The 26207-nt window shown below is 37.3% G+C and overlaps 2 protein-coding genes and 1 pseudogene across 2 annotated transcripts; 2 read left to right on the top strand and 1 right to left on the bottom strand.

Moving 5' to 3' along the window:
• Positions 1-6080: 6080 nt before the first annotated feature.
• Positions 6081-7031, top strand: LOC140615275 (olfactory receptor 52A5-like). Its single transcript, XM_072795192.1, has one exon. It carries the CDS (start codon positions 6081-6083, stop codon positions 7029-7031), a length of 951 nt encoding a protein of 316 aa, XP_072651293.1.
• Positions 7032-15330: 8299 nt separating this feature from the next.
• On the bottom strand, positions 15331-16272 carry LOC140615276 (olfactory receptor 51V1-like). The gene has a single exon (XM_072795193.1). It carries the CDS (start codon positions 16270-16272, stop codon positions 15331-15333), a length of 942 nt encoding a protein of 313 aa, XP_072651294.1.
• A 4115-nt stretch (positions 16273-20387) lies between these two features.
• On the top strand, positions 20388-21556 carry LOC140615277 (olfactory receptor 52A5-like; annotated as a pseudogene).
• Positions 21557-26207: the final 4651 nt, after the last annotated feature.

A 26207-nucleotide genomic window follows, 5' to 3' on the forward strand; every position in this document is an offset into this window, starting at 1 on the left:
TAAACCTAGAGGTACCTCTCTGGCAAAACTTAGACGTACATAGAAGCCAAATTACACAAATTACACAAATTATTACAGCACAATTCCAGGTAACTTCCAGGGACCAGGTCATACATCAATATTCTCAAACTGGTAACCCAGCCCAGAGCTATATTTTTCTGACTATATCTCATTTTTAATATTTGCTTGTGTATTTTATTTTGACAACTTTGGAATCACCTATGTTTGATTATATTCTGCAATACTGAAAAAAATAAAAATAATATAAAACCAGTGATAAAAATATTAGCAACACCAAAAATATATAAACATAGACTATAAATGGTGATGAGTTTGCTAAGAGAGGTATACTGAAAAGATTTATGGAAAAGGTAAGCATATTCACTAATATGCTTTTTTAACAGTTTATCATGTATAATAACTGATTCACACCTATGAATCCATCACTACAATTAATAATAAACTTAAGCATCACTCCCAAATATTTCCTCATGCTCTTTGTGCCAGAATTCTACTGAACCTCCTTACACACTGGACAAGCCCCATCAACCATTGATTTACTTTCTGTCACTACAGAGCAGGTTTTAGTCTCAAGAATTTTATAAAAGTTGATTCATAAACTGTATAACCCTTTTTGCTTGTCATCTTCCACTCCCTAATATGCTTCAGAAATGAAAATATAATCAATACTTTCACAAAGATAATCCTTCTATACACACAAGTTTCATGATTTTACCTAATTCGAATTTTGTACAAATTTGAAGGTGGAAGATCTAAAAACGAACATACAAAACGGACTTCCACTACTGCATGAGGTAATTGCCTAATGCATGTATCTTGAATATAAGAACTGTGTCAAGGATGCATGGGTGCCTCAGTGGTTGAGCATCTGCCTTTGGCTCAGGTCATAACCACAGGTCCTGGGATCGAGTCCCATATCAGACTCCCGGCAGGGAGCCTGCTTCTCTCTCTGCCTGTCTCTGCCTCTCTTTTTGTATCTCTCATGAAAATTAATAAAATCTTTTAAAAAGAGACTTCTATTGGATTTATACTTGTTATCAGCAATGCATAGGGCAATCAATGCCTGAGGCTTCTGAGAATCTCAACAAAATGAGAATAATGAACAATTTGAACATTTTGTTGATCAATGGTTTTCAAAAGGAATCAATGTGATGACTTAAGGTAATATGTGACATCATTACCTAGAATATCTGCATAGAAGGGAGTTTATTCTGATACCGCCAAGAAAAACAAAGATGATGACTTGAATGAACCATGATGAGACCCTGAAATAAAGTATGATCCAAACACAAAACTGGCATATGAGAGACTGACTCTAAAGAAGTGATTTCAGACCTTCACTCTTTGTTGTTCCTCTGCCCACCTACCTTCCACCACTTTCAGGATGCACCAACAACAGATATCTGGTTAAATTCTATTCATTCAACTTTCGAGACTGTGAAACAATAAGATGATTATCAAAAAAAGAAATGAGTATACAGAGAGACATAGCTTCTTCTCAAATTTTGGACTTCTACATAGTCAGAGGAAGAAAACACCCAAGAAAACATAGCATTACAGAAAATGGAAGGGACAAAGGCATTCAAAAGGCAGAGGTGGTAGAGGATATTTTTTTTAGGAAAAAAGTCTTGTTGAATAAAGCAAATAAATTTGAGCCTTGTTGTTCTTGATGTTTAATAAAATGTATGTGAACATGAAATATATACAAAGTAAGAAATGGCAAATACCATGACAAAAGGAATGAAACATATTGGTGGATATTAGAGAAGGAAAAATATGATTTTTGTGAGATAATAAGCATGGAATTGACACATTTTGATTCTGTTTAGGGGATTAAGTGTTTCAGGAAGTTGTGGCAATCATAGTACATACTGAATAATTGATGAGGACATTATCCTTCCAGGAGAAGACAAAGGCAACCATATGAATTTTAGAGATTATATACAAAAAGGATGATTAATGGATATAACTGTGTGATATTTCTGAATAAGAAGTCAAAACTAATACAATATGATACTATTGCTATAATCTGGACCTGTGTACACTGTTGAATAAAGGTATTGACAAAGAGGCATCCTGGCATCTCTCTCAATCTATGGAGAAATTTTAGTTTTACACTTTTAAATATGGTATTCAATAGATTTTTCATGGATATATTTAATCAGTTGAAGAAGTTTTTTATTACTCCTAGTTCTCTGATGGTTTTTACTTTAATTGGATATTGAATATTTTCATATGCTTTCTCTGAAGTTATTGAAATCATGGCTTTTTTCCTTCCTTTTGTTTACAATGTTAGTTACATTGATTGACTTTCTTTGTTTTTATTTACCTAATATTTAATTGACACATCTAATTATAACAACAAACATAGCATGCATCAATTGAGATTTAGAGGAAAACAGCTGACTGCTGACCAGCTCCAAATTCAGCTGGTGAGGAAAGGAGAGAAAGACTGAGGGGAGAGCAGTTCAGCTCCCTGGAACATCAACTGGCATGTGTCTGGCAGGGGAGAGTGGCAGTGAGCTGCATCAGTCACTTCAGAAGTCAATGAAGAGCTTCTGTTGTTGTATTCTTATCTTACCGATGATGGCAGTGAGGCTTGGAAGAGGTAAAATAAGTATTCAGAAGCACAAACAGCCCAAGTTTGAGTCCTGGCTAGGAAGGAGCAGAGCTGTTTCCTTCCAAAAGTTGGCTTTTAACCACCACATGCTGCTCAAATAACCTCACAGTATTATGTAAAGTATACTTTTGCCTCTGGCATTTGGTTTCTCTCAGGTAGTCAGTGGAATGGTCTGCACCAGGTAGCACATGATCCCAAGAAGGGTAATTAGCAATTGGTATTGATCAGGACTTGAGAGTCCTGCATTTTATTATATCTAAATCTACTTCCACTCTCCCTAGAGATGGTTTTTGTGACCTCCTTGATGAACAAAGACCAGGCAGGCTACTGAGACCAACTGATTGAGTCCCCACGTGGATCTGTTGGTATTTTGGTTGCCACTTAGTCCCCTTTTCAGGTGAAATCATTCCAAGCTGCAGATTCAGGAACATATCAACTTTTGAAGGTATAAAGAGGACCTACCCCCAGAATCGTGCTGCATGTATAGTCATTGAAGAGCTTCTTCACTCCCATCTTGGGGGTCCCCTTGAACTGGGTATTCCAGCTAATTAGGTGCCGAGTCCAGGGTAATAGGAAAACACATGTATAGGTTAATGGGTTGAGATATGTGTCACATTGACATAGGCCCTATGTATGATGCAAGGAATGAGGGACTTACTCCAAAAAGCTTGCTATGAGAGCATGAAGGGAATGTCCGAAGATAAAAAAGGACAAATGGTATAGCCCAGGAGTCAGGCAGATGGACAAGAGGCTTACTATACAATAACTCCCTGCAACTTCTAAACTTCCTCCTACAACTCTATAACACGCGCCTCCCTGGGATCACTGAACTGCATCTGGAAATCCTCTGAATCTCCATGGGATGGTCAAGACTAAGTAAGTGGGATAAATAGGAAGAGGCTACCATTTGTGTGAAAGCAATTTCCTTTCCTTAAAAAGCCTGGGATAAAGCTGGCCACTTTACTCAGGCAAGACTTGGAGTTCCAGCTTTGGAGTCCCCATTTTGTGTTCCATTTCTCCATCATATAAGTAAGTAAGAACAAGGAATCACATATGTGGTAGTGTGAAACACACTACACTGTTTGAATTAGAGAAGATGCTTCAACAGTACCAGCTCCTGGCTGCCCTAGATATAGCAGGTCTCCTGGGAATTGAGTAAGATGTTGTCCTGAGAAATGATGGTTGTTCCTGTGGCTCTAACCCTCCTTCTTTGCCACAGGGAGTAAAAAAAAAAAAAAAAAAATCTCACGATATGCAAGAAGCTTATGAAGTTTGGTCATAAGGGAAAACTATGTTAGAAAACCCAGACAATCCACTCCTAGGAAAAGCAAAGATCAACCTTCTCCTGATCCAGTCACCTCCCACTGCTGCTTCTGGATACTAAGTAAGTATGACCATCATGAGGAAACTTCTCCTGTTCTAGCCACTTACCTCTGCTGCTTCTATATACTAAGTAAGTGAGTAGCAGTTTAGCTCAACTTGAAATTCTAAAAGTTGAAGTATAAACAAAGTACAATCAATGAATATAGACTCCACAGCAAAATTGCTAATCATTAAGGAATACAAATAAATTTTTGGTAGACTCTTACTTTGAGATTTAGAAAGTACAATTCAAAAGCACTCATGATAAACTGGAAAATCTGTGTTACAAAATAGAGAGGTTAAGGAAGTTAGCAACATGCTGCCGGCCAAGATGGGTAGAACTGCATATGTTTTAATTGAAGGAGAACAGATCATGAGTAACTTGAATCTTATGATATTTTTACTGAATATCTGTAATTCAAAAAGGGGGATGGTGGTTTCAGAAAGTTTGTCTCTTCCACACGAGGATAAGTCTTTCTAAAAATGAGCATTGCACAGTAGACAAACAGGCATGAAAAGGCAAAAGCACACATAAAGTCATCTCCAGGATTCCCTACTAAAGAATTCTCCTTTGGGAGGGTGATATAGTGGAATAATATCCACATCATTCCAAATTTGAATTTTTAGAGGAGTCATTAGGTTGTTGGGGGCCAGGGAAAAGCTCAGATTAATATTGGGACGTCAAGACTTAATTTATGGGCTGATGTTTCAAAATGCTTCAGGAAAGAATAATTTAAAGATACACAGATCAGCTTCATTTAGATCTCAACAACTGATCACTTAGGCAACCTCTGTGTCCTCACTTAAAAAAAATGACCAATGTGTAGTCTAGTGAGCCTCACATCTGAACTATACTTCATTGCTGGAATGCAGTTACTGGAGAGTGTGAAGTGTCCCCAGTAACAGTCTGCAGATTGCAATGAGAATTGTTTTTGGAAACTTCTCTTCCCATCTCTGGTGCCTCCCCAGGCACTTCCACATGAATGTACCTATATGTTTGTTAACTATTATCCATGGAATCTCTTGATTAATTTTGAAAAAAAAAAAAACCCCACTTCTTCATCTTCTTCTTATGTCGGCTTCTGTAGGAGATAAAAACTAGAACTTTTTACTTGCCCTCACTGGTATGTACCCCCAATATCAATGCAAGGATCATCATCTCTGCTGACACTAGGCTCCCAATCTCATTCACTTAACCTTATCCTACATCAGTCACTTCAGCTTCTTCCTTCTGGCTGTCTTGGTGAGACACCCAGGATTTCTCTTTTATACCAGGTACCCTTTAACCCTTTTAATTTTATTTAATATTGTCAAACTGTCCTTCCTCTATAATATGTGCAAAAAAGAGTGTGAGAAGCTATGGGCGCCTATTTCACCAAACTATTTGCATTGAGCATTTGTGTCCTGAAACAGAATTGCCATAGAAATTATGCCGCTGCCATTGTCTTTCTTGATAGAGTCTGGTTCCACAGCAGTGTCATATTTGCAAAACTTTAGTGAGGAGGAAATTCAAGATCATGAATGGTTATTATATTTATGTATGATGGGATCTTCAATTGATACTTTATCAAAGAAAAGTTGGTATATTCCATAGAAATACCCAGATTTCTAATCTAGGTTGTATACATGATAGAAAGGAGACAAAAGATGAGAGAAAAATGAGGCTCAAGGTACAGTGGATTTTGGTGTTTCTCTGTTTACAGTATCATTCCAATTTTTTATTCTCTGATTTCTATGACCAGGTTAAAAGGGGGAGAAGATGGAATGGGGCAGGAAGAAGAACCCCACTAAGAAGCGTGATTACCGTGGCCCCATCATAAGGATGTTGCCCAAATACTCAGTTTTCTTGCTGTGGGTATCACTTAGTGTGGGTGGCTGATTTTGGTAAACTACACACTGTTAACCTTTCCCTTGACTTTTTCTAACTCTTTAAAAAATGATAACTAAGCTGTTGAATTGGTTCTCCTATTCTTCTCATTCAGTAATTTATGACTGGATAAAAAATAGGACATATTAGAATACACAGAATTATTTTTGCTAAAGCTAGCCTCTTTAACAAAGAGACCCCTGGACTGCCATGCCTATTACAAATGGCACCATGTTCATGCCCTCTGTGCTGATCTTCATTGGGATCCCTGGTCTAGAAAGTATACAGTGTTGGATTGGGATTCCATTCTGTGCTATGTACGTCATTGCTTTGGTGGGAAATTCTCTGCTATTGATCATCATCATATCTGAACCCAGTCTCCATGAGCCTATGTATATCTTTCTGGCCATGTTGGGAGCCACAGACATTGCACTTAGCACCATCTTTGTCCCCAAGATGCTTGGAACTTTTTGGTTCCACTTGCCAGAGATCTTTTTTGATGTTTGCCTCTTTCAGATGTGGCTCATCCACACATTTCAGGGTATTGAATCAGGAGTCCTGCTGGCTATGGCTCTGGACCGCTATGTAGCAATCTGTTACCCTCTGAGGCATGCTACCATATTCACTCGACAACTAGTCACTCACATTGGAGTTGCAGTGACACTGCGGCCTGCCATTCTGGTCATCCCATGTCTGTTGCTCATAAAGTGTCGTCTGACACTTTATCGAACCAAGTTAATATCCCACACTTACTGTGAACACATGGCCGTCGTGAAGCTTGCTGCTGAAGACGTTTACATTAATAAATTCTATGGTCTCCTTGGGGCTTTTATTGTTGGTGGCCTGGACTTCATGTTGATCGCCCTCTCCTATGTACAAATATTTATCACTGTCTTCCGCCTGCCTCAGAAAGAGGCACGTCTTAAAGCATTTAATACATGTATTCCCCACCTATGTGTCTTCTTCCAATTCTATCTCCTTGCTTTTTTTTCCTTTTTCACTCACAGATCTGGATCTTATATTCCATCATACATACATATCACCCTGTCCAACCTTTACCTACTGGTTCCACCTTTCTTCAATCCTCTTGTCTATGGGGTGAAGACCAAACACATCCGAGAGAAAGTAGTAAAAATGTTCCATTGCAAAGACCAGGTTTGACATTTATGGAAACAGTTCCTCCTACAGATTTCATGGCTCGTTTATTGGTCCTGTGTGATGTGAAAGTCCAGCCAATAGATAGGAATATCATTATGCTTTGTAAATAAACAAACAAACAAACAAAAATCATATAAACAAATACATTATTGTGTTAAAAAAAAACCCAGCCAATATCAACTTTAAGTTAGAAGGCAGTTAGAAGAAATAAGGGAAATAGAAGATCAGATAAGATACTAAAAAACTCTATGTTGGCTATAAGACAGTCAGAATTCATCACTCTCCTGATTATCTGAGATTGCTCTGAATGGAGTAGATAAATTAGAGATCCTTTTGCAAACTGTAGTGGCACATAATACAATGACTTTTTTGTCCTTAGAACAGCAAGATCAGCCCCCTTTATATACTATACAAGTCCCAGTACATTCTTTCTCCAGTTCTTCTAAAATCTTTGGTGTTTACTTTATCCCATAAAAATACATCCTTTGAATATCTCTTTGTTAAATATAATCTGAACTTTGAAAGAAATATCTATAAATATCTCCTTCTTCTCAAAGCTTATCCCTATTAAATACTTTGTTTTTAATCAAACTGGTGCTTCACATGACCTAAACTATGTTTGCTCCAACACATCTATGATGAAGGCATATAATATCATGCTACTGTTCATTATTATTAAGTTTTAATTTAATTTATTCATTTGTATAAAGAGGAAATTGATAAAAGCTCTAGTATTTGGTGATTTTTTTTTTAAGATTGTGAAGACAAGTTGTAGAGGTACTGTAAATGAGTTATTCTAAACATCAGGAACAATCATTTTCCTGATTCAACCAACGATAACCCTTTGGTCTAAGAAACCTGGACAGAAATTCTGGAGGCTAGGATTCATGATATACTAGTTTTCCAAAGCATCTTTTGCTTTTTAATATAAGCAAAGTAATTGCATTAAGATTTTGTTATGCATGAAGATGCTCATACACTAATGATAATATTTCATAAAGAAGCTGCATTGCGCAAGCCCATCATATATGAGGGCAAGTCGCCAAATATAGGTCAAGACTCTCTTATAGCAAAAGCAGATTGCAGTATGGTAGGCAAAAAAATCATTGTGGAAGCTGTTACTTGCATGAGTTCTAGAGTCAAAATGAGCTTGGTTCAAAATTTTGTTTTTCCAATTCCTAACTACATGCATTGGAATACAATTTGTTGTCATAAATTCAGCCGCCTAAACTATCAGCAAGGAAGAACAACATGCATTTCATTGGGAACTGGAGACAGTGGTGGGTAAAACATAATGGATATGCTTATGTAAGGCCCTTCACATTGGGTTTCATAACTGGTAAGCACTCAGGAGATATTACCATGGCCATGATGGTCATCATCATCATCATCCTTTTCTTGTGAAATCCACATCACTACTATTAAAACTTAATAGCTTAAGAGCTTAAACTGAACTGCTGGGCCATGACTTTCCAAATAGTTTCTTAATATCACACTGAAGTTAATTGTAAAAATACAGATTAAAGCTTTATATGCCTCAGTTTGTGTTATGCTTTATTCACTTGTACTTATTGTTTGAAGTGCTATTTATAAGTCTATCTATATCTATATTTATCTAGCTGTATGTGCATAGTCAAGTTTGTTAATTTTAAGTGATCTTATTTGTTTCCTTATATTAGTTTGCTTGCATTTTCAGCTTTTCATAGAGGTGTGTTAAAATGTTCCATTACAAATGTGCATTAGTCAATTTCTCCTGTTAGAGCTGCTGATTTCTTTGATTTGTGTATTTTTAAGCTATGGATAGTTAGACACTTCCACTTATTGAGCGCATAAAGATCTAAAGTTAAGGGATTTTCCTTGCTGACTGACCTTTTTGTAACCATGAAACCCTCCTATTTCCTTAGAAAGGCATCATGCCTGAAAGTCTCAGGTTTGTTATTTTCTACTAACCTTTAGTTTAGCTCCATAATCTTGTCTTCTACTCTGTAATTCTGCTTTCCCGAATTATTAGGTTTGCCTCCTGTGCATTAGTGTTTTCTAATGTCTATCTGCTCATTCTTCCTATCTGTCTCTTTTTCTTTGAATTTTAACTTTTAGTATATTGTATATTTTTGGTAAAATTTCCCATATTTTTGTATTTTAAAAATATATACTTTTTTTTATCATCCAATCCTCTATTTCCTGGAATGCATTAAACATTGTTACTGGCAAATCTCTGACTGCTATTTACAATAAATACATTTGTGGGTAGGTCTGTCTCTTCAGGTTTTCTCTCTGCTTTTGAACTCATGTTCTTGTCTCTTGCCATGTCTACTAATTTCTTATTGAGTATTTAACATTATTTTGAAAAATTATGGAGGGCAGATGAAGTTATATTTTCCTCCAGTGATAATTCACTTCTTCCTCTGTGATAAGCACCATATAGGATTTTTACATTGATCTAAAGAAAACTCTGAGTTGAAGCTTATTCTATCACTTTATTGACCAGTGGCACTTTTGAACTCACTTATGGCTTGATCTGCTCAGGCTTTCAATTGTGAGACGTGGTGTCAAGGAAACAAAGACTGCCCAGAACTCCCTCTTATTTTTCAAATGCTTTCTGCATACTCTTTTGCCCCCCATTCCATGATGTCTGAGAGTTTAGTAAATGTCTCCTCTGAAAACTAACACGTCATCAGTGTCAGGTCTCTGTTCCTCCTTTCTTACCTGGAATGAGATCTTTTAGTTGTTTACTTTTGTCTTTTATGTTCTGCCACAATCCCAACATCTGTTTTCTGACCCTCAGAATTGGCTTTGTGCAGGAAAATCTTCCCTCTTGGCCAGAAATAGTTGATGGCTCTTGGCAAATGTGGCTTCAGAAAGTCAGCTTTGTATGACCTCTGAAATACTCCTTCCTGAAATCTTATTGCTTCAAAATGTCTCTGATGTATTTTTTTTCCATCTCTGTATACCTTCATTACTTGTTAATTAGGTGTACTTTTGTCTCTAATTTTTTTCTTCTTTGTCCTTTTGGAAGGTAAGACAGAATTATAATTTGATTTCATGTACAAAACATTTTCATTTCCCTTAACACATTTGTGATTATGCTTAGAAAACTTTGCCAATCACAAAATTTGTATAGGCGTTTAGTGTATATGAAATGGTGCGTGATGCCTATGTATCGGTTAAAATGCATCAAGGCAACAATTAAAATTATTGCATATCTCAAGATAATTCTCTTTTGATAAATATATATGTTTTAAATTGAAACAATACCATTAATTGTATATAACTCTAAGACTGTAAAATGCTTTTGTTCTCTCCTCTCTCTCTCTCTCTCTCAGTAGAGTTAATTAGTGAGTGTATCTTCAGATTTTTATATATTGGAGACTATATGTAGAGTTATTTTAAATAAAAATAGATCATATAATAAATTCTGTTCTGCAGTTTTCCAACTAAATAGCTAATAATGAAGGCAATTCTCCAAATTCTGACTTATGGACTTTTTCACTTTAAAAATGCCTATGGCATTGAATATTCTAGCAGTGCCATAATTCAATTAGCTTTTTCTCTCAATAAACATTTTCTGAAATATATAATGATGTAATAAACATTCATGTGCATTTACTTATATTTTCCTAGCCAAAAGTGATTTTGCACTATGCGTTCAAGAAAGAATTGCAGTGTAAGTATAGATATAGCCTATAGCCTATTTTTATTATTTGCTGCAGTTATGTTCTGTGAAGTCACTGCACACATTGCAATAATAAATTCTGAACCACAGCATTAAGTTGCTTTTCAGCCTCTGATCACAATTTCAATAAGAAGAAGGAGAAGAAGAAGAAGAAGAAGAATAAGAAGAAGAAGAAGAAGAGATAATAATATAATATATTATCTATAATATGTAATAATAATATAATGAGATAATTGCATGGTCCTTCTGTTCAAAGACACATTTTAATATATAGTTCTTACAAATAATGAATTTCATAAAGGATCTCATTGTAGTGAAACACTAGCTGAGATGTGTTTGACATTTCCTTAGCCCTGGGTGATGTGTCTATAGATTCCTTTGAATTTCACCCTCACAATCTGCTACCCATTAAACTTTTCTTTTTCTTTTTTTGCTACCCATTGAATTTATTTAATCCCTCATAATCCCTTGAATTCACAAATTGTTTCACTTTTCTTTTACATAGTTTCATCGAACACCTTAGATGTCACTATAGCACTTGTAGAATCAGCCTCATACACAAATTGCTAAACCTCTGTTCTGTTTTCCGGATGTACAGTATTTTTATCTCCTTAATATTGATCTCACTATCAAAGAAGCTATAACTCACACCTATGGGCAGCTTAACTGCCACACTTATTTACTGGATAAAATAGATCACAGCCTTGTGTTTAGGAGCCTGGACAGCATTTCCATAACCTGATTAGGGGGCTATCTTCAACAGTCCCCTTCATCATACGACCAACAACAATGAAATGAGAAGAATAAGACATTAAATAGATCACAAAAAGGGATACTGACTGAGTCATATAGGAGATGACACCTAAAGGTAGAACTTCACCTTGTCTAAACTCAGCTGGGAACATATGTTAGGCACCTCAATTTTTTTTGTGCTCTGCACATGTCCACTGATGGTGACAATACTGGGATACTGATTTTAAGGTTTCAAATACATTTAAACAATATGGTGAATTCACACAGAATCTGTAATAATAAGAATCAACTAAATATATATATATATGTAGATATAAATATGCATATATAGTTATATATCTGTATACACATACATAATGCATTAATAGCTAATTTCTCATTATGTTATCAATTAGTTACAATTCTTAAAAATAAAGTATAAATGTGTAAATGCAGAATTTTGACCCTAATAGTTTATGAATCACCACTTGAATTTTTTCCCTTTCACTAGTATTCACTTCGGCTCATTTAGCTTTTTGTATCTTGTAGTCAGCACATAGAGGGAAGAGTTTGAAATTTTATAAAAAACTGTAAGAAAACTAATTTTCTTAGAAATATCCTATGAGAGGGCAGCCCAGGTGGCTCAGCGGTTTAGCGCCGCTTTCAGCCCAGGGCCTGATCTGATCCTGGAGACGTGGGATTAGGCCCGCATCAGGCTCCTGCATGCAGCCTGCTTCTCCCTCTGCCTGTGTCTCTGCCTCTCTCTCTCTCTCTCTCTCTGTTTCTCTCATGAGTAAATAAATAAAATATTTAAAAAAAAGAATTATCCATGGAGAAAAACAAAAGCTCAACTTATGCAAAATTCAAGTTCCCAAACCCATTTTAATGTTGTATAAAATGGGCATAATATTATTGCCCTTGGATAACTCAAATAGTTATTCTTACTTCAAAATCTAACTTATAATATCTATAAATGTTTCCATTTAATGTCAACCTTTATGCATATATAATAGGGATCATTTATATTTTTATCATCAATCAATAGTATAATTGAATGTAAAGCTTCTTCCACATCCTATTTCTCTAATTCTTCTAACAAGGAGAAGAAATAAGACATGTTTTTCCCACTGTAACTAGAACAAGTCAATTACCAATGATTTGCAAGAAGAATCTTTACGAAATGAGCTACAGAGGAAATGACTGATGGGAGAGCCAGGCACTCTGCCATAAAGAAGTACCACCACAGAGAGCCCAACAGAAAGGAGCCATCAAGGTAAAGTCATCTGACAAGGGCAGAGCTGTTTAGGCAGGCAGACTGTAGGGATGCATGGGTTTATACAGTAACAGTTTGAACAGAAGAATAACAAACATCAACTTGATGGCTTCTAATTTAAAAAAATCGTATTGGGGCACCTCAGTGGCTCAGTAGGTTAAGTGTCTGCCTCAGCTCAGGATAGGATCTCAGGGTCCTGGGATCCAGTCTTACATCCTGACCCTATGCTCAGCAGGGAGTCTGCATGACTCCCTCCCTCTGCCTCCTCACCCCCACTCATGTGGTCTCTCTCTCTCTCTCTCTCAAATAATTAAATAAAATATAAAAAAATCAACTTAAATTTCTAATAAAACACTAAAAGACAAAGATAACCAAACAAACATTGTTTTTCAAATTGAATTCTCCCATTTGTTAGAATATTGATGATGGAACTTCATACACCTGAAGATACATGTGCAACAATTTGCTTCCTCCTATCTCTAGAGTTTAACTGTAATTAATCACTGCTGGTAACTACTGCCATAGGCATTGCTAGTACATAGCTCTGAGTAAGTGATAATATTCAAAGAAATAAAATAAATATTGAGACTGATACTATGGGTTGTGTTTTTTTTTTTAATTTCCTCTTTTTTCTATTTTGAGAAGTCAGTATTTTTTAAAGGTGAGAACCAAAAAATATATATCTGGATTTTATGATTGAATTGAAATTCTTAATTTTATCTATGAAGAGGATAAAAGCTGGAAGTGAAATATACACTGAAAAAATTCTCAAAAGCACAACCCCATGCCCAGCTGAGCTACTGATATTTTACAGTCTGTACCTCTGCATCCTCCCTTCAAAATAAAGAAGTTGATCAAACTCTCTTTTAAAATGTCACATAGCCATTAGAAACGACAAATACCCACCATTTGCTTCGACGTGGATGGAACTGGAGGGTATTTTGCTGAGTGAAATAAGTCAATCGGAGAAGGACAAACATTATATGGTCTCATTCATTTGGGGAATATAAAAAAATAGTGAAAGGGAATAAAGGGGAAAGGAGAAAAAATGAGTGGGAAATATCAGGGAGGGAGACAGAACATGAGAGACTCCGAACTCTGGGAAACTCAATTTATAAAAAATAAATAAATAAAATAAAATGTCACATATGGAGACATCAAGATTATAGTCAATTGACAAATCTCGTGAGTACCAAAATCTATGTAGATTTGGGGGTGCACAGTAGAATATGTAGGAGTGTGATAACTGACTTCATCACTGTTCACCAAATCTTTTGCACTAAACTATGTAATCTAACCTACCAGTCCTGCATTCTGTTAGGTCAGACAGAATGGGTTTTCCAGATGCTTTTGTTTAATTATAAGCAGAAGAGGTGTGAATGACCGTGTGAGGGTCAGGAAAGGCCACCCTCAAAGTGTGACATAAGGTCATAAAGACTATTTTGAACTAACAGCTTCTGCAGAAAGACTGACTCTTCTTTGTCTCCAGAATTCAGTAAAAACATCTCCCCTGTGAAAGGTCCCCTCTTTCCACCAAAAGGTAAAGAGACATCCTTATCATCAGAGGTAGGAAATGCAGGGCCAAAGTAGCCTATATAAATAAGCCTTGTAAAAAAAAACTAAGAAAGAAAAAGCTAAAACTGAATAAACTTTGTAAATATTACTAATAAATTACTCCAGCCTGGATTCTAGTCAAATTTAGAATTCCTTACTAAATGAAGCTGGTAAGCATAAGATTTATTTGTCTTGTAAATTCCTCACAGCTTTGTATTTCTTTGTCTAAAATCCATAAAACTTTCATGCCAAGGCACCTGGAAGGCTCCGTTGGTTAAGTGTCCACTGTTGGTATCAGCTCAGGTCATGCATGACCTTTCAAACAGGATGGAGCCCCACCGGGGGGCTCTGGTGCACAGCCAGGGATCAGCTTCAGAATCTCTCTCCTTTTCTTCTCTCTCTCTTTCTCTCTCTCTCTCTCAGATAAATAAATAAATAAATAAATAAATAAATAAATAAATAAATAAATAAAATCTTAAAAATAATAACAGCTTCATGCCTTGGCCATTTCTTTAGGTCTTTACCACTGTGCCTCTGTGTGCATTTAATTAAATTATGTTTGTTTTCTCCTGTTAATCTTTCTCATGCCAATTTAATGTTTAGACCAGTTTAGGAGAATCTTGAAGAATAGAGTAAAATTTTCCTTCTCAACAACCTCAACAGACTCAACTTGTGACACCTGATGCTAATAAGTAAAGGCTACTTGTCTCATAAATATACAGATATACCAGTTACATGAAAAAGTAAAATCATACTGTAAATTAGAATTCAAAAACATGGATAGGACTGCAAACTTAGTAATTACCCAAGCAAGTGCTCATTAACACACTATGGAATATAATTCACTGCAGTTAACATTATACTTAACTTTAAAATTAGGAAATGAGATCAGCAACACATGCTCTGCTTATTTCTCTGGCTTTGCCAAACTGTATTAGAAAATGATGATCATATGGCTTTAATCTGTTAAATATTACATATAAATGTATTACTTCTGCTACAAATTGTCATTAGTCATTCCTCTTAAAAATACTACTTTCCCATCGTAAGGACACAAGGACCTCTAGTACTCAGTTTTGTTTGGTGAACCATCTCTGGAACCTGCTGCGTATTTGTTGGGTTTTGACACTGTAGATGATGGGGTTCATCAAGGGTGGGAAAAGGATATAGATGTTGCCCATGAGAACATGGACCACAGGAGACAGATGCTTTCCAAAGCGGTGCACCATGGTCAGACCAATGATTGGGATATAGAAAACTAGCACTGCACAGATGTGGGAGACACAGGTCTGCAAGGACTTGAAGCGCTCCTCCCGGGATGCAATAGTCAAAACTGAGTGCAGGATCAAGACGTAGGAGATGAGAATGAGCACTGAATCCAACAACAGTGTGCAGATCACCAGGGCTAAGGCATAGAAGCTGTTGAAGCGAATGTCAGAGCAGGCCAGCCGAAGTAGGTCCTGGTGCAGGCAGAAAGAGTGGGAGAGGATATGAGGACGGCAGTAATGGAAGAACTTTAGGCGGACAATGGGAGCAGTGATGAACAGGAAACTCCTCCCTACGATGGCCATGCCCATGTTGATGATTCTGGTATTGGTGAGGATGGATGTATACCTCAGAGGATTGCAGATGGCAGTAACGCGATCAAAGGCCATGGCAAGAAGGACTCCAGACTCCATGCATGACAGACCATGAACAAAGAAGGTTTGAGCAATGCAGGCATCCAGACCTATCTCCTGGCTGAGCCCCCACAGGATGCCCAGCACCGTGTGCACTGTGGACAGCCCCATGCACAGGTCAGTGAGGGCCAGCATGGCCAGGAAGTAGAACATGGGCTGGTGCAGGCTCGGTTCAGTCCGGATCACATGCAGCACCAGGCAGTTCCCAGACAGTACCATAGCATAGATACAGGAGAAAGGGATGGACAGCCAGGGATATTCTTGCTCCAGTCCAGGGAATCCCGTAAGTAGAAAGGTGAAGTTATTGACTTTGGAAACAGATTGAACAGACATGGATCTATAAAGACAGAAACCTCTCAGGAAAACAATATAGTTAACTGTTCATTTAGAATCCTGTGTTTCCCATTGTCTTAGTAGAAATTTTGAAGTGACAGCTATGAAAGAATGACTGGATTTAGCACCATGGCTCATTACATAATAGACCAAGGCTTGTATTTTTTCGGGAACTGCTATTTGCTATGAAACTGGTTTTATGCCTGCATGTGAAACCTCTTTGTTATTAGGTCTACATCAAAGTTTCTGTGTTCATATCCACAATCTCACTGTCACTTCCTAATTCAATGCTTCATACTATAAATAACAGGGAAAAAATGTGATTTCTGGCTTGTGAAAGTATAATAGTGAAGTTTACGTATACCTAGTAGAGAAAGAAAAAACATTTGAATCCTTGCCCCTAAAACATGGTAATTCGAATTGCTAATCACTGCCATGGAGTGGAAGATTAACCTGCTTCTTCCAAAAGACACTCAGTCACTTGTAGAATTCATCTCTCAGCCATTGTTGTCCATTCTGATATGTCCATTTCATGGAACTTCATAAAGACCTCATCAGTGGAAATGGTCTCACCAATCTTGCAATGAACTGTTTCTTCTCTCTTTTGCCCCAGCGGCATCAATGTTCTAGGACTAGCATGATTTATGCAGGTGTGAGAGTCACCAGAGTAAACCCCGAATCCTGGGAGGTGCTGAGTGAGTGATGCAACATATAGTGGCTGTGTTCCTTTGGGAGAATGAGGGCAAACACAGGGTTAGTGTCTGCACACTACACTCTCCATTCTATCAAATTCTGAATATCTTACAATTGCAATTTTTAAAATATAATTCCTTTACCCAGGGAGATTTGGAAATGAACTTTGGACTTACAGATTAAGAAATATCTTGTAAAAAAAAAAGAAAGAAAGAAGAAAGAAGAAGAAAGAAGAAAGAAAAGAAAGAAAGAAAGAAAGAAAGAGAAAGAAAGAAAGAAAGAAAGAAAGAAAGAAAGAAAGAAAGAAAGAAAGAAAGAAAGAAAGAAAGAAAGATCTTGTAGCTTCCTTCCTCCTTAACTGGTCTATACATGTTTTGTTTTGTTTGTTTTGTTTGAAGGGCAGCAGTAATAGCTGATGTAAAACAGGCCCTTGTCATTAACATAAAATTTGATTTTATTTTTCTCCATTTGAGTTATAAATTTTTATTCTCTTTTAGAATCCTGGCTTCAGTCTCAAGGAATCACCTGCTGGCAAAGAAAGCCTCATGAATCATAATAGTTTTGTATAAGGCTGATAATCCTTATAAGCTGCTTGAAATCTGAGTCTCTATTCTCAAAGCAACAATATTACTATGCATTTCTTTTTGGCATTTAATGAGGACTAGGAATCTTAGCATTATTTAATTCTCAGAATTAGAAATTTGAATCAGAATTATTGAAGGATGATATCTTTTCTCTCTAATAGGCAGTAGACCATACAGATAAAGAATGTGCTTATAGAGCCTGACTTTCTGGTTGGTAAACCCTTCCCCAACACCTGAGTACACTGTCCTTGGGCAACATACTTAACTTTAAAACAGTGTTCTCATCTAAGGTGGAATAATATTATTATTTCATAATTGTCCTGACAATTTATTTAGATGAATTTATAAACCATTTGGATTGTGAAAGAAAAAGAAAACACTTAAAGGAAATTGTTATTTTTTCCATGGTAGAGAAAAAGAAACTGAGTTTAGGGTGGCATTCTTTAGGAAGTTATCCATGAACCACCAGGGACTATTGAGTACTTGGAATGTGGCAAGTCCCAATTGAGATGTTATGTAAGTACAAAATACATACTAGGTCAAAGACTTAGTGTGGAAAGGATGATTTAAACTGTCTCCCCATATGGTCTCATTCATTTGGGGAATATAAAAAATAGTGAAAGGGAATGAAGGGGAAGGGAGAAATAATGAGTGGGAAATATCAGAAAGGGATACAGAACATGAGAGATTCTTAACTCTGGGAAATGAACTAGGGGTGGTGGAAGGGGAGGTGGGTGGGGGGTGGGGGTGACTGGGTGATGGGCACTGAGGGGGGCACTTGATGGGATGAGCACTGGGTGTTATGCTATATGTTGGCAAATTGAACACCAATAAAAAATAAATTTATTAAAAAAATAAACTGTCTCCCCAAAATGTTTATATTGACCACGTGTTGACATAGTATTTTAGATGTAGTAGGTTAAAGAAAACATTAAAACTTGTTTCTCATTCAATTTTACTTCGAATACCTAAAGCTGCATAAGTGGTTCACATTGGATTGCTCTGGGATGACACTTGGTTAGCGATAAGTACTAGAAACTTTCCCAGGATCACTTAGCTATGTTGTTTAACATTGTTCCAAAAACTTTAATGAGTCTTTTGGACCTAACTGTAGAATATTTCTACCTTAGAAAAGAACTTCAAGTATGTTGAGAATGTTCAAGTCATTCATCCGGATCATTTCCAGTGTGTTGAAAATTCTAGTTCAGGAACTCTACACTAAGGAAACTCACTGTGGAGAGACTTTAATGGTGTGGTTTCCTTTAATGTTGTGGTATAAACACTTTAATATTCATTCCCCTGTTATAAATACTTAGAAATACTGGATGAGTTTGAACAAAACCTTTTTCAATTACCAGAAGTCAAGATTTAAAAGGTAAATGAAAATGACAAGGATATGTGCCAAAAATTACATTGTTTGCTTAGGTCAACTGATATTGGCAATCCAAGACCTGTGAATGATATTCACAACACAGGACTTGTGTCCCCACACTCATTTAGGAATAGAGGAAAGATGGTTAAATTTGAACTGAGTTCCCATGTAAAACCAGAGAAAGAAGGAAATCCTCTCCTTAGTAATAATAATAATGAACTTTGAGTACCTTAATGCTGTGAAATTAGTCAAAGAGAGAAAGATAATGTATGCTATCTTTTATATGTAAGTGGAATCTTAAAACAGCTGAACCCCGTACGATATCACATATATGGAATCTAAGAAACAAAAAGAATGCCTGACAAAGAATAAGGAGAAACAGATCCATGAATACAGATCTGGTGGTGGCCAGAGGGGCAGAGGTTGTGGGCGGCCAAATTGGTGAAGGGGACTGGGAGACATAGGCTTGTAGTGATGAGATGAGCAGTTACATGATAAAAAGTACAGCATGGGAACTATAGCCACGGTTAGTATACGTGTTGCCGAAGCGAGCACAATATAGCCACGGTTTGTAATAGCCTTGTATGGAGCCACCTGGTAGCTAGATTAGTGGTGATCCCCTCAGAGTGTATTGACTTGCTGAATTACTATGTAATATCGGAAAATAAGTATCATCACGTACTGGGAACACTTCAATAACAACAAATAGCCAACTCATAAAGACAGATACAATAGTTGGTATCAGGGGCTGAGGGTGAGGGAATACAGCAGACACTTTATTACTAGATAAATAAGTCCTAGAGATCTGATGCACAGGAGAGTATAAATAATAATATTGTATCAAAAATATTAAACTTACTAAGAGACCAAATCTTAATTATTCCCACCACAAAAAAGAAAACAGAATTATGTAATGTGATACAGTGTTAACTAAATATAATGGCACTCACATTGCAATATGTGAACATATAAAATCAACAAGCGCAGTTAAGCTTAAAAAAGTTCAGTCACCTATAATTCAAGAATAAAGGACAGAGGAGATTACCATCTTTTATCTAACTAAATTATACATTGCTAAAACAAATCACATGGTACTATTTTTATTTTTTTTTAAGATTTTGTTTATTTATTTGAGAAAGAGAGAGAGAGAACAGGAGGAACAGAGGTAGAAGGAGAAGCGGATTCCTCACTGTACAGGAAGCGCGACACTGGTCTTGATCCCAGGACTCAGAGATCATGACCTGAGCTGAAGGCAGACACTTAAGTGACTGATCCATCCAGGTGCCCCTTATTTTTAATTTTCATTTCAATGATAAATAAAGGAAGGAGAGGATGATACATGCTCTACAGAAAGTATACTTTACTGCAGTAAAGTGATTTCCTCTTATTTTTTACATATGTAATCTTGACGGGGACTAGAAGGTGAAACAGCAGCACTACTACATGATTCTACTGACCATATCATCATGCTCACTCCCAATGCTTCCATCTTCATGCCCGCTGTGCTAACACTCACTGGGATTCCTGGGCTGGAGTCAGTGCAGCATTGGATTGGGATTCCATTCTGTGTCATGTATTTCATTGCTGTATTCGGGAATTCCCTAATTTTAGGTATAATCAAATATGAGCACAGCCTCCATAAGCCCATGTACATATTTTTGGCCATGTTGGGGGCCACAGACATTGCACTTAGCACCTGTATTCTTCCCAAAATGTTAGGCATCTTCTGGTTTCATTTGCCAGAGATTTCCTGTGCAGCCTGCCTTCTACAAATGTGGCTTATTCACTCATTCCAGGCAATTGAATCAGGCATCCTACTGGCAATGGCCCTAGATCGTTATGTGGCCATCTGTGACCCCTTGAGACACACCACCATCTTCTCCCAACAACTTTTGACTCACACTGGAGTTGGGGTGACACTCAGGACTGCCATTCTTATTTTTTAAAAAGATTTTATTTATTTATTCACGAGGGACACACAGAGAGAGGTAGAGACATAGGCAGAGGGAGAAACAGGCTCCCTGAGGGAAGCCTGATGCAGGATTCAATCCCAGGACACCAGATCATGACCTGAACAGAAGGTAGATCCTTAACCACTGAGCCACCCAGGCATCCCAGGGCTGCCATTCCTGTAGCACCATGCCTAGTACTCCTCAAATGTCATCTTAAATTCTACCGAACTACAGTCAAGTCCCATACTTATTGTGAGCACATGGCCATTGTGAAGGTGGCCACTGAAGAGATCTGTCCAGGTCAACAAGATATATGGTCTTTTTATTGCCTTCAGTATCTTGGGGTTTGACACAATCTTCATCACCTTGTCTTATGTTCAGGTCTTTATCACTGTGTTTCAATTGCCCCAGAAGGAGGCACGATTTAAGGCCTTTAATACCTGCATTGTCCACATCTGTGTCTTCTTACAGTTCTACCTCCTTGCCTTCTTCTCCTTCTTCACACATAGGTTTGGTTCTCACATACCACTATATGTTCATATCATCTTGTCAAACCTTTACCTGTTAGTCCCTCCTTTCCTCAACCCTATAGTCTATGGTATGAAGTCCATGGTGTGAAGACCAAACAAATTTGTGACCGTGTCCTGAAAATATTATTTTCTGAATCAATTCGTAATCACTAGTAGCTCTTTCTATGGGCATTCTAGGTTGATGCAGAGTAGGAACAGGAATATGGTAAAAATTAAATCTCTTAGAAATATCTGTGTTCCAAAAAATCTTTACCTCTCAGGTGCTCATAACTCAGAGAGATTATATATACATATATATTTATATATTTATAAATTAAATAACATGGTCTTGAAGACCTGATGGCTCGTGGCTTAGAAAACAAACAAAAAGGGTAATTAGAATGATGAAATGAAAACACATCAAATTGAAGCCTATGGGATGCCACAAAAGTAGTACTAAATCGGAATGTAATAAGAAGAAATGTCTATATTCGAAAGGTCAGATATCTCAAATAAATAATCTAACTTTACACCAATGAACTAGTAAAAGAAGAAAAACTGAACCAAAATTAGCAAAAGTGAAATAAGATTAGAGTAGAAATAACCATAGTAGAGAACAGAAAAAATAATTGGGGGTAAACAACAAAAGTAAGAAGTTGTTTATTTTGAAAAGATGAATGGGACTGACAGAACTTTAAACCTAAAAAGAGAGAGAAGACTGAAATGAATAAATCATAAGTAAAAGAGGATACATTACAACTGACAGCACATAAATACAAAAAATCATAAGAGACCATGATGAAAGGTGATATGCCCACAAATTGGATAAGCTGCAAAATAGGGTTGATTTTTTTTTTCCACAATAAAAAAAGAAGTCAAGAGAGTCATTTCCCTTGAAGAAGGGATGACTGTGAAGGGGAATGTTACAGAATGGGAAGAGGTGGGTCCTTCTGGGGTACAAGTAAGCTTATAGTCCTCATTCAGAGGCTAAGTCATTTATGTTTACTTCATGACAATTATCTCAGTTGGACAACATATGATTTTTGTATGTATGCTAGAATTCAGTAAGATATTTTTTAAATAAGTAAATAATTACTCAGCAACAACCCAAAGCAACACAAAAAGAAGAAAAAGATATATTAATGATCCATTGCACAGGAAAGGATTCTGAAGGGACATCAATAGAAAATGCACGGGGGGATTCTGCTTATTCCAAAACTGCAATCATTGCTTCTGATGTTGGGCGTTACTGAACACCTATTTCATCATTAATCTTAGTGACTGTGCATTAAATAATTCTAAAATATAATCTCTCTTTTATATCAGTACTTATTCCCACTTTAATCTTCCAGGAACCCTTCTGAGAAATAAAATATTTTTCATTATTCATTTATTGGTATTTCTTTTACATGTCTTACTTCTGAAAGTTATGAAAGTTAGCTTTCTAAATTTGAAAACTAGTCTGTCATCTCTGTATATTATGTAATATTTGTTTTAAAGCAGCTTTAGATCTCTTGCTTCTTTTAAACTTTTTTAAAGATTTTATTTATTTATTCATGAGAGACACACAGAGAGAGAGAGAGGCAGAGACATAGGGAGAGGGAGAAGCAGACTCCCTGCAAGGATCCTGATGCAGGGGTCAATCCTAGGACCCTGGGATCATGACATGAGTCAAAGGCAGAGGCATAACAGGCTGAGCCTTCCAGTTGCCCCAGGAGTGTCCTTTCATTAGGTAACATTGATCATTTCTTATGCTTGGTTTTCTATACCCCTTCTAAGGCTTTCACAGAAGATAATCACATTATCTCCCCCCCCATTTCTTCTTTATGCTACTTCTTCTTCCACATAGATCATGTCTAATCTATCTGTGCTCATGACCTGGATAGCACACAACACATTTTAATGATAAATGTATATTGAATGAAGAAACGACAGAATAAAAGGGGAACCCTCTTGCACTCTTGGTGGGAGTGTGAACTGGTGAAGCCACTCTGGAAAACTCTGTGGAGGTTCCTCAAAAAGTTAAAAATAACACTGACCGGTAGCCCTGATGGCTCAGCGGTTTAGCGCCGCCTTCAGTCCAGGGCGTGATCCTGGAGGCCTAGGGTCCAGTCCCATGTCAGGCTCCCTGCATGGATCCTGCTCCTCCCTCTGCCTATGTCTCAGCCTCTGTGTGTGTGTGGGGGGGTGTCTCATGAATAGATAAATAAAATCTTTAAAAAAATAAAAATAAAAATAAAAATAGAACTGACCTACGACCCAGCAATTGCACTGCTGCGGATTTACCCCAAAGATACAGATGCAGTGAAACGGTAGGACACCTGCACCCCGATGTTTACAGCAGCAATGTCCACAATAGCCAAACCGTGGAAGGAGCCTCAGTGTCCATCGAAAGATGAATGGATAAAGAAGAGGTGGTTTATGTATACAATGGAATATTACTCAGCCATTAGAAATGACAAATACCCACCATTTGCTTCTACATGGATGGAACTGGAGGGTATTATGCTGAGTGGATTAAGTCAATCGGAGAACGACATACATATGGACTCATTCATTTGGGTAAAACAAAACATAGTGAAAGGGAATAAGGGGAATGGAGAGGAAATGAGTGAAAATATCAGAGAGGGTGACACAACATGAGAGACACCTAACTCTGGGAAACGAACAAGGGGTAGTGGAAGGGGAGGAGGGCGAGGGGTAGGGGTGACTCGGTGACGGTCACTGAGGGGGGAACTTGGCGTGATGAGCACTGGGTGTTATGCTATATGTTGGCAGATTGAACTCCCATAAAATCCAGTTCCACAGTCAAAAACAAACAAACAAACAAACAAAAAAACTTACCAAATTACACCCTTTAAATGTAATTTTATTGGATATCAATCATACCTAAATAAAGCTATTTTAAAATTTTTAAAAAATGAATGACAGAATAAATACACGTTACTTTTTTAAACCAAAACCAAAAACCAAAGCATTAATTTTCATAATAATATTATTTCCATATTTTCTAGTTTGAAGAACAAATAGAGGAAGAGGTGTTCAAACTCAAATAACTTAATCAGATCGTATTTTATTGACAACAATAGTTCTATGTCACAATTTTAATTTCAAAGAACATCAATCCCGGGATCCCCGGGTGGCGCAGCGGTTTAGCGCCTGCCTTTGGCCCAGGGCGCGATCCTGGAAACCCAGGATCGAGTCCCACGTCGGGCTCCCGGTGCGTGCAGCCTGCTTCTCCCTCTGCCTGTGTCTCTGCCTCTCTCTCTCTCTCTCTCTCTCTCTCTCTCTCTGTGTGACTATCATAAATAAAAAAAAAAATAAAAAAATTAAAAACATCAATCCCCAGGATACACACACATATACACACACGCACAGACACACATACATGTATGTGTGTGTGTGTGTGTATAGTGAGAGAGTATAATGTCCCCAATACAAAGTTAAAAGTTAAACAATAGCAGAATCTGGATTCAAAACTAGACAGTCCATTTCAAAACTAATTTTTAACCAACTACATCATGAGGTGTATCTTAACTGAAAAATCAAATCCATTTATCTTTAAATTTGAAGGATATCAGGAAATCATAAAAACCATTTTTTGTTTTGAGACTCAGTGAAAAAAGGGTCACAAGGATGTTTATTTACATAGAACTCAAGGCATTGGAGCATGTCTACTTCTACATGCTCTTTATATCATCTCATATGAGCACAGCAGAAAAGGAAATGAACTAATCAAAATATAATTTATGCCTATGAATCTGCCTGCCATTTACTTTGTGGGGAAAAAGAAGAGAAGAGAGCAAGGAGGTTCCGCCAATTTTAGAGATGATTTCAGATGCATTAGGGGTTTTTTGAATCCCAGAAGTCTTCATTATGAACTGCTGGGCCCCTTGTGGCTTGGGCTAGTGGTGAGGAAATCTCTCAGCCCATGTTCAGGCTTCCTCCTTCACCACATTCACTGGGGAGCATTACAATTAAGTGCCAGCAGCTTTCTTCTGTAATCAACCTCAATAAATTTATGCTTTTGCCTCAGCAGGATACAGACCTTCTGGGCACATTGTTGGAGATGAACACACCAATATGATCTCAGACAGACTTACAGAAGAGGGAGCAAGTCTGAATTGTAGGGACAGAAGAAAAGCAGAAAGGCTATCCCAGAGATGTCCACATATTGGCAGATAGCCCCAGCGCCAAGTGGATCCGAGTTTATGATGCTAACACTGACAAGGGCTGTTACAGAGGGTCCAGATGGAAAAAAGAGGCACTTCCCAGCACAAGATACCAGGGAGTGAGACCAGAATCTCAGGAGGAGGAAAGGTGGATGATAGGTAAGCAATGAGGGATGGTGCTATGAAGATTGATGTTGGTCTTCAGGTATCTGGTAGAGCAGACGTGGTTCCCAACAACAAAGGGCAAAGAAGTCTCACCATCCCCAAGTATATTCCTATACTGTTTTGCTGCCAGCTCTTCCAAGGATAACCACTCCATCCCACCTGCAGTGTACTCACATATGTCTTCTCCACCTGCCTTCCCACCATCTGTACCTGTCAGATAATGCTCCCATGGCAGCTCCTTTCAATTGAATGAGTCAGACAATGTGATTGTTACACTAGGATTCCTATTCTAATCCTAATTAATATAAAAGAAAAAAGTTAATGAAAGAATTCATGATCTGTGAACCTGTACAGTTAAACATTGGGGAGCAAAGCTTTGGAAATCAAGGATTAGGTGGCTAACTGGTCTCTTCTAAGTATAGGTCAGCTGACACAGCCTCTCTTTATAGAATGATTCTTGTTGACTGAGTTCCTCCGTTGGAGGTTTA

The sequence above is a fragment of the Canis lupus genome, chromosome 23 (genome assembly GCF_048164855.1).
Source record: "Canis lupus baileyi chromosome 23, mCanLup2.hap1, whole genome shotgun sequence".
Lineage (NCBI taxonomy): Eukaryota > Metazoa > Chordata > Mammalia > Carnivora > Canidae > Canis > Canis lupus.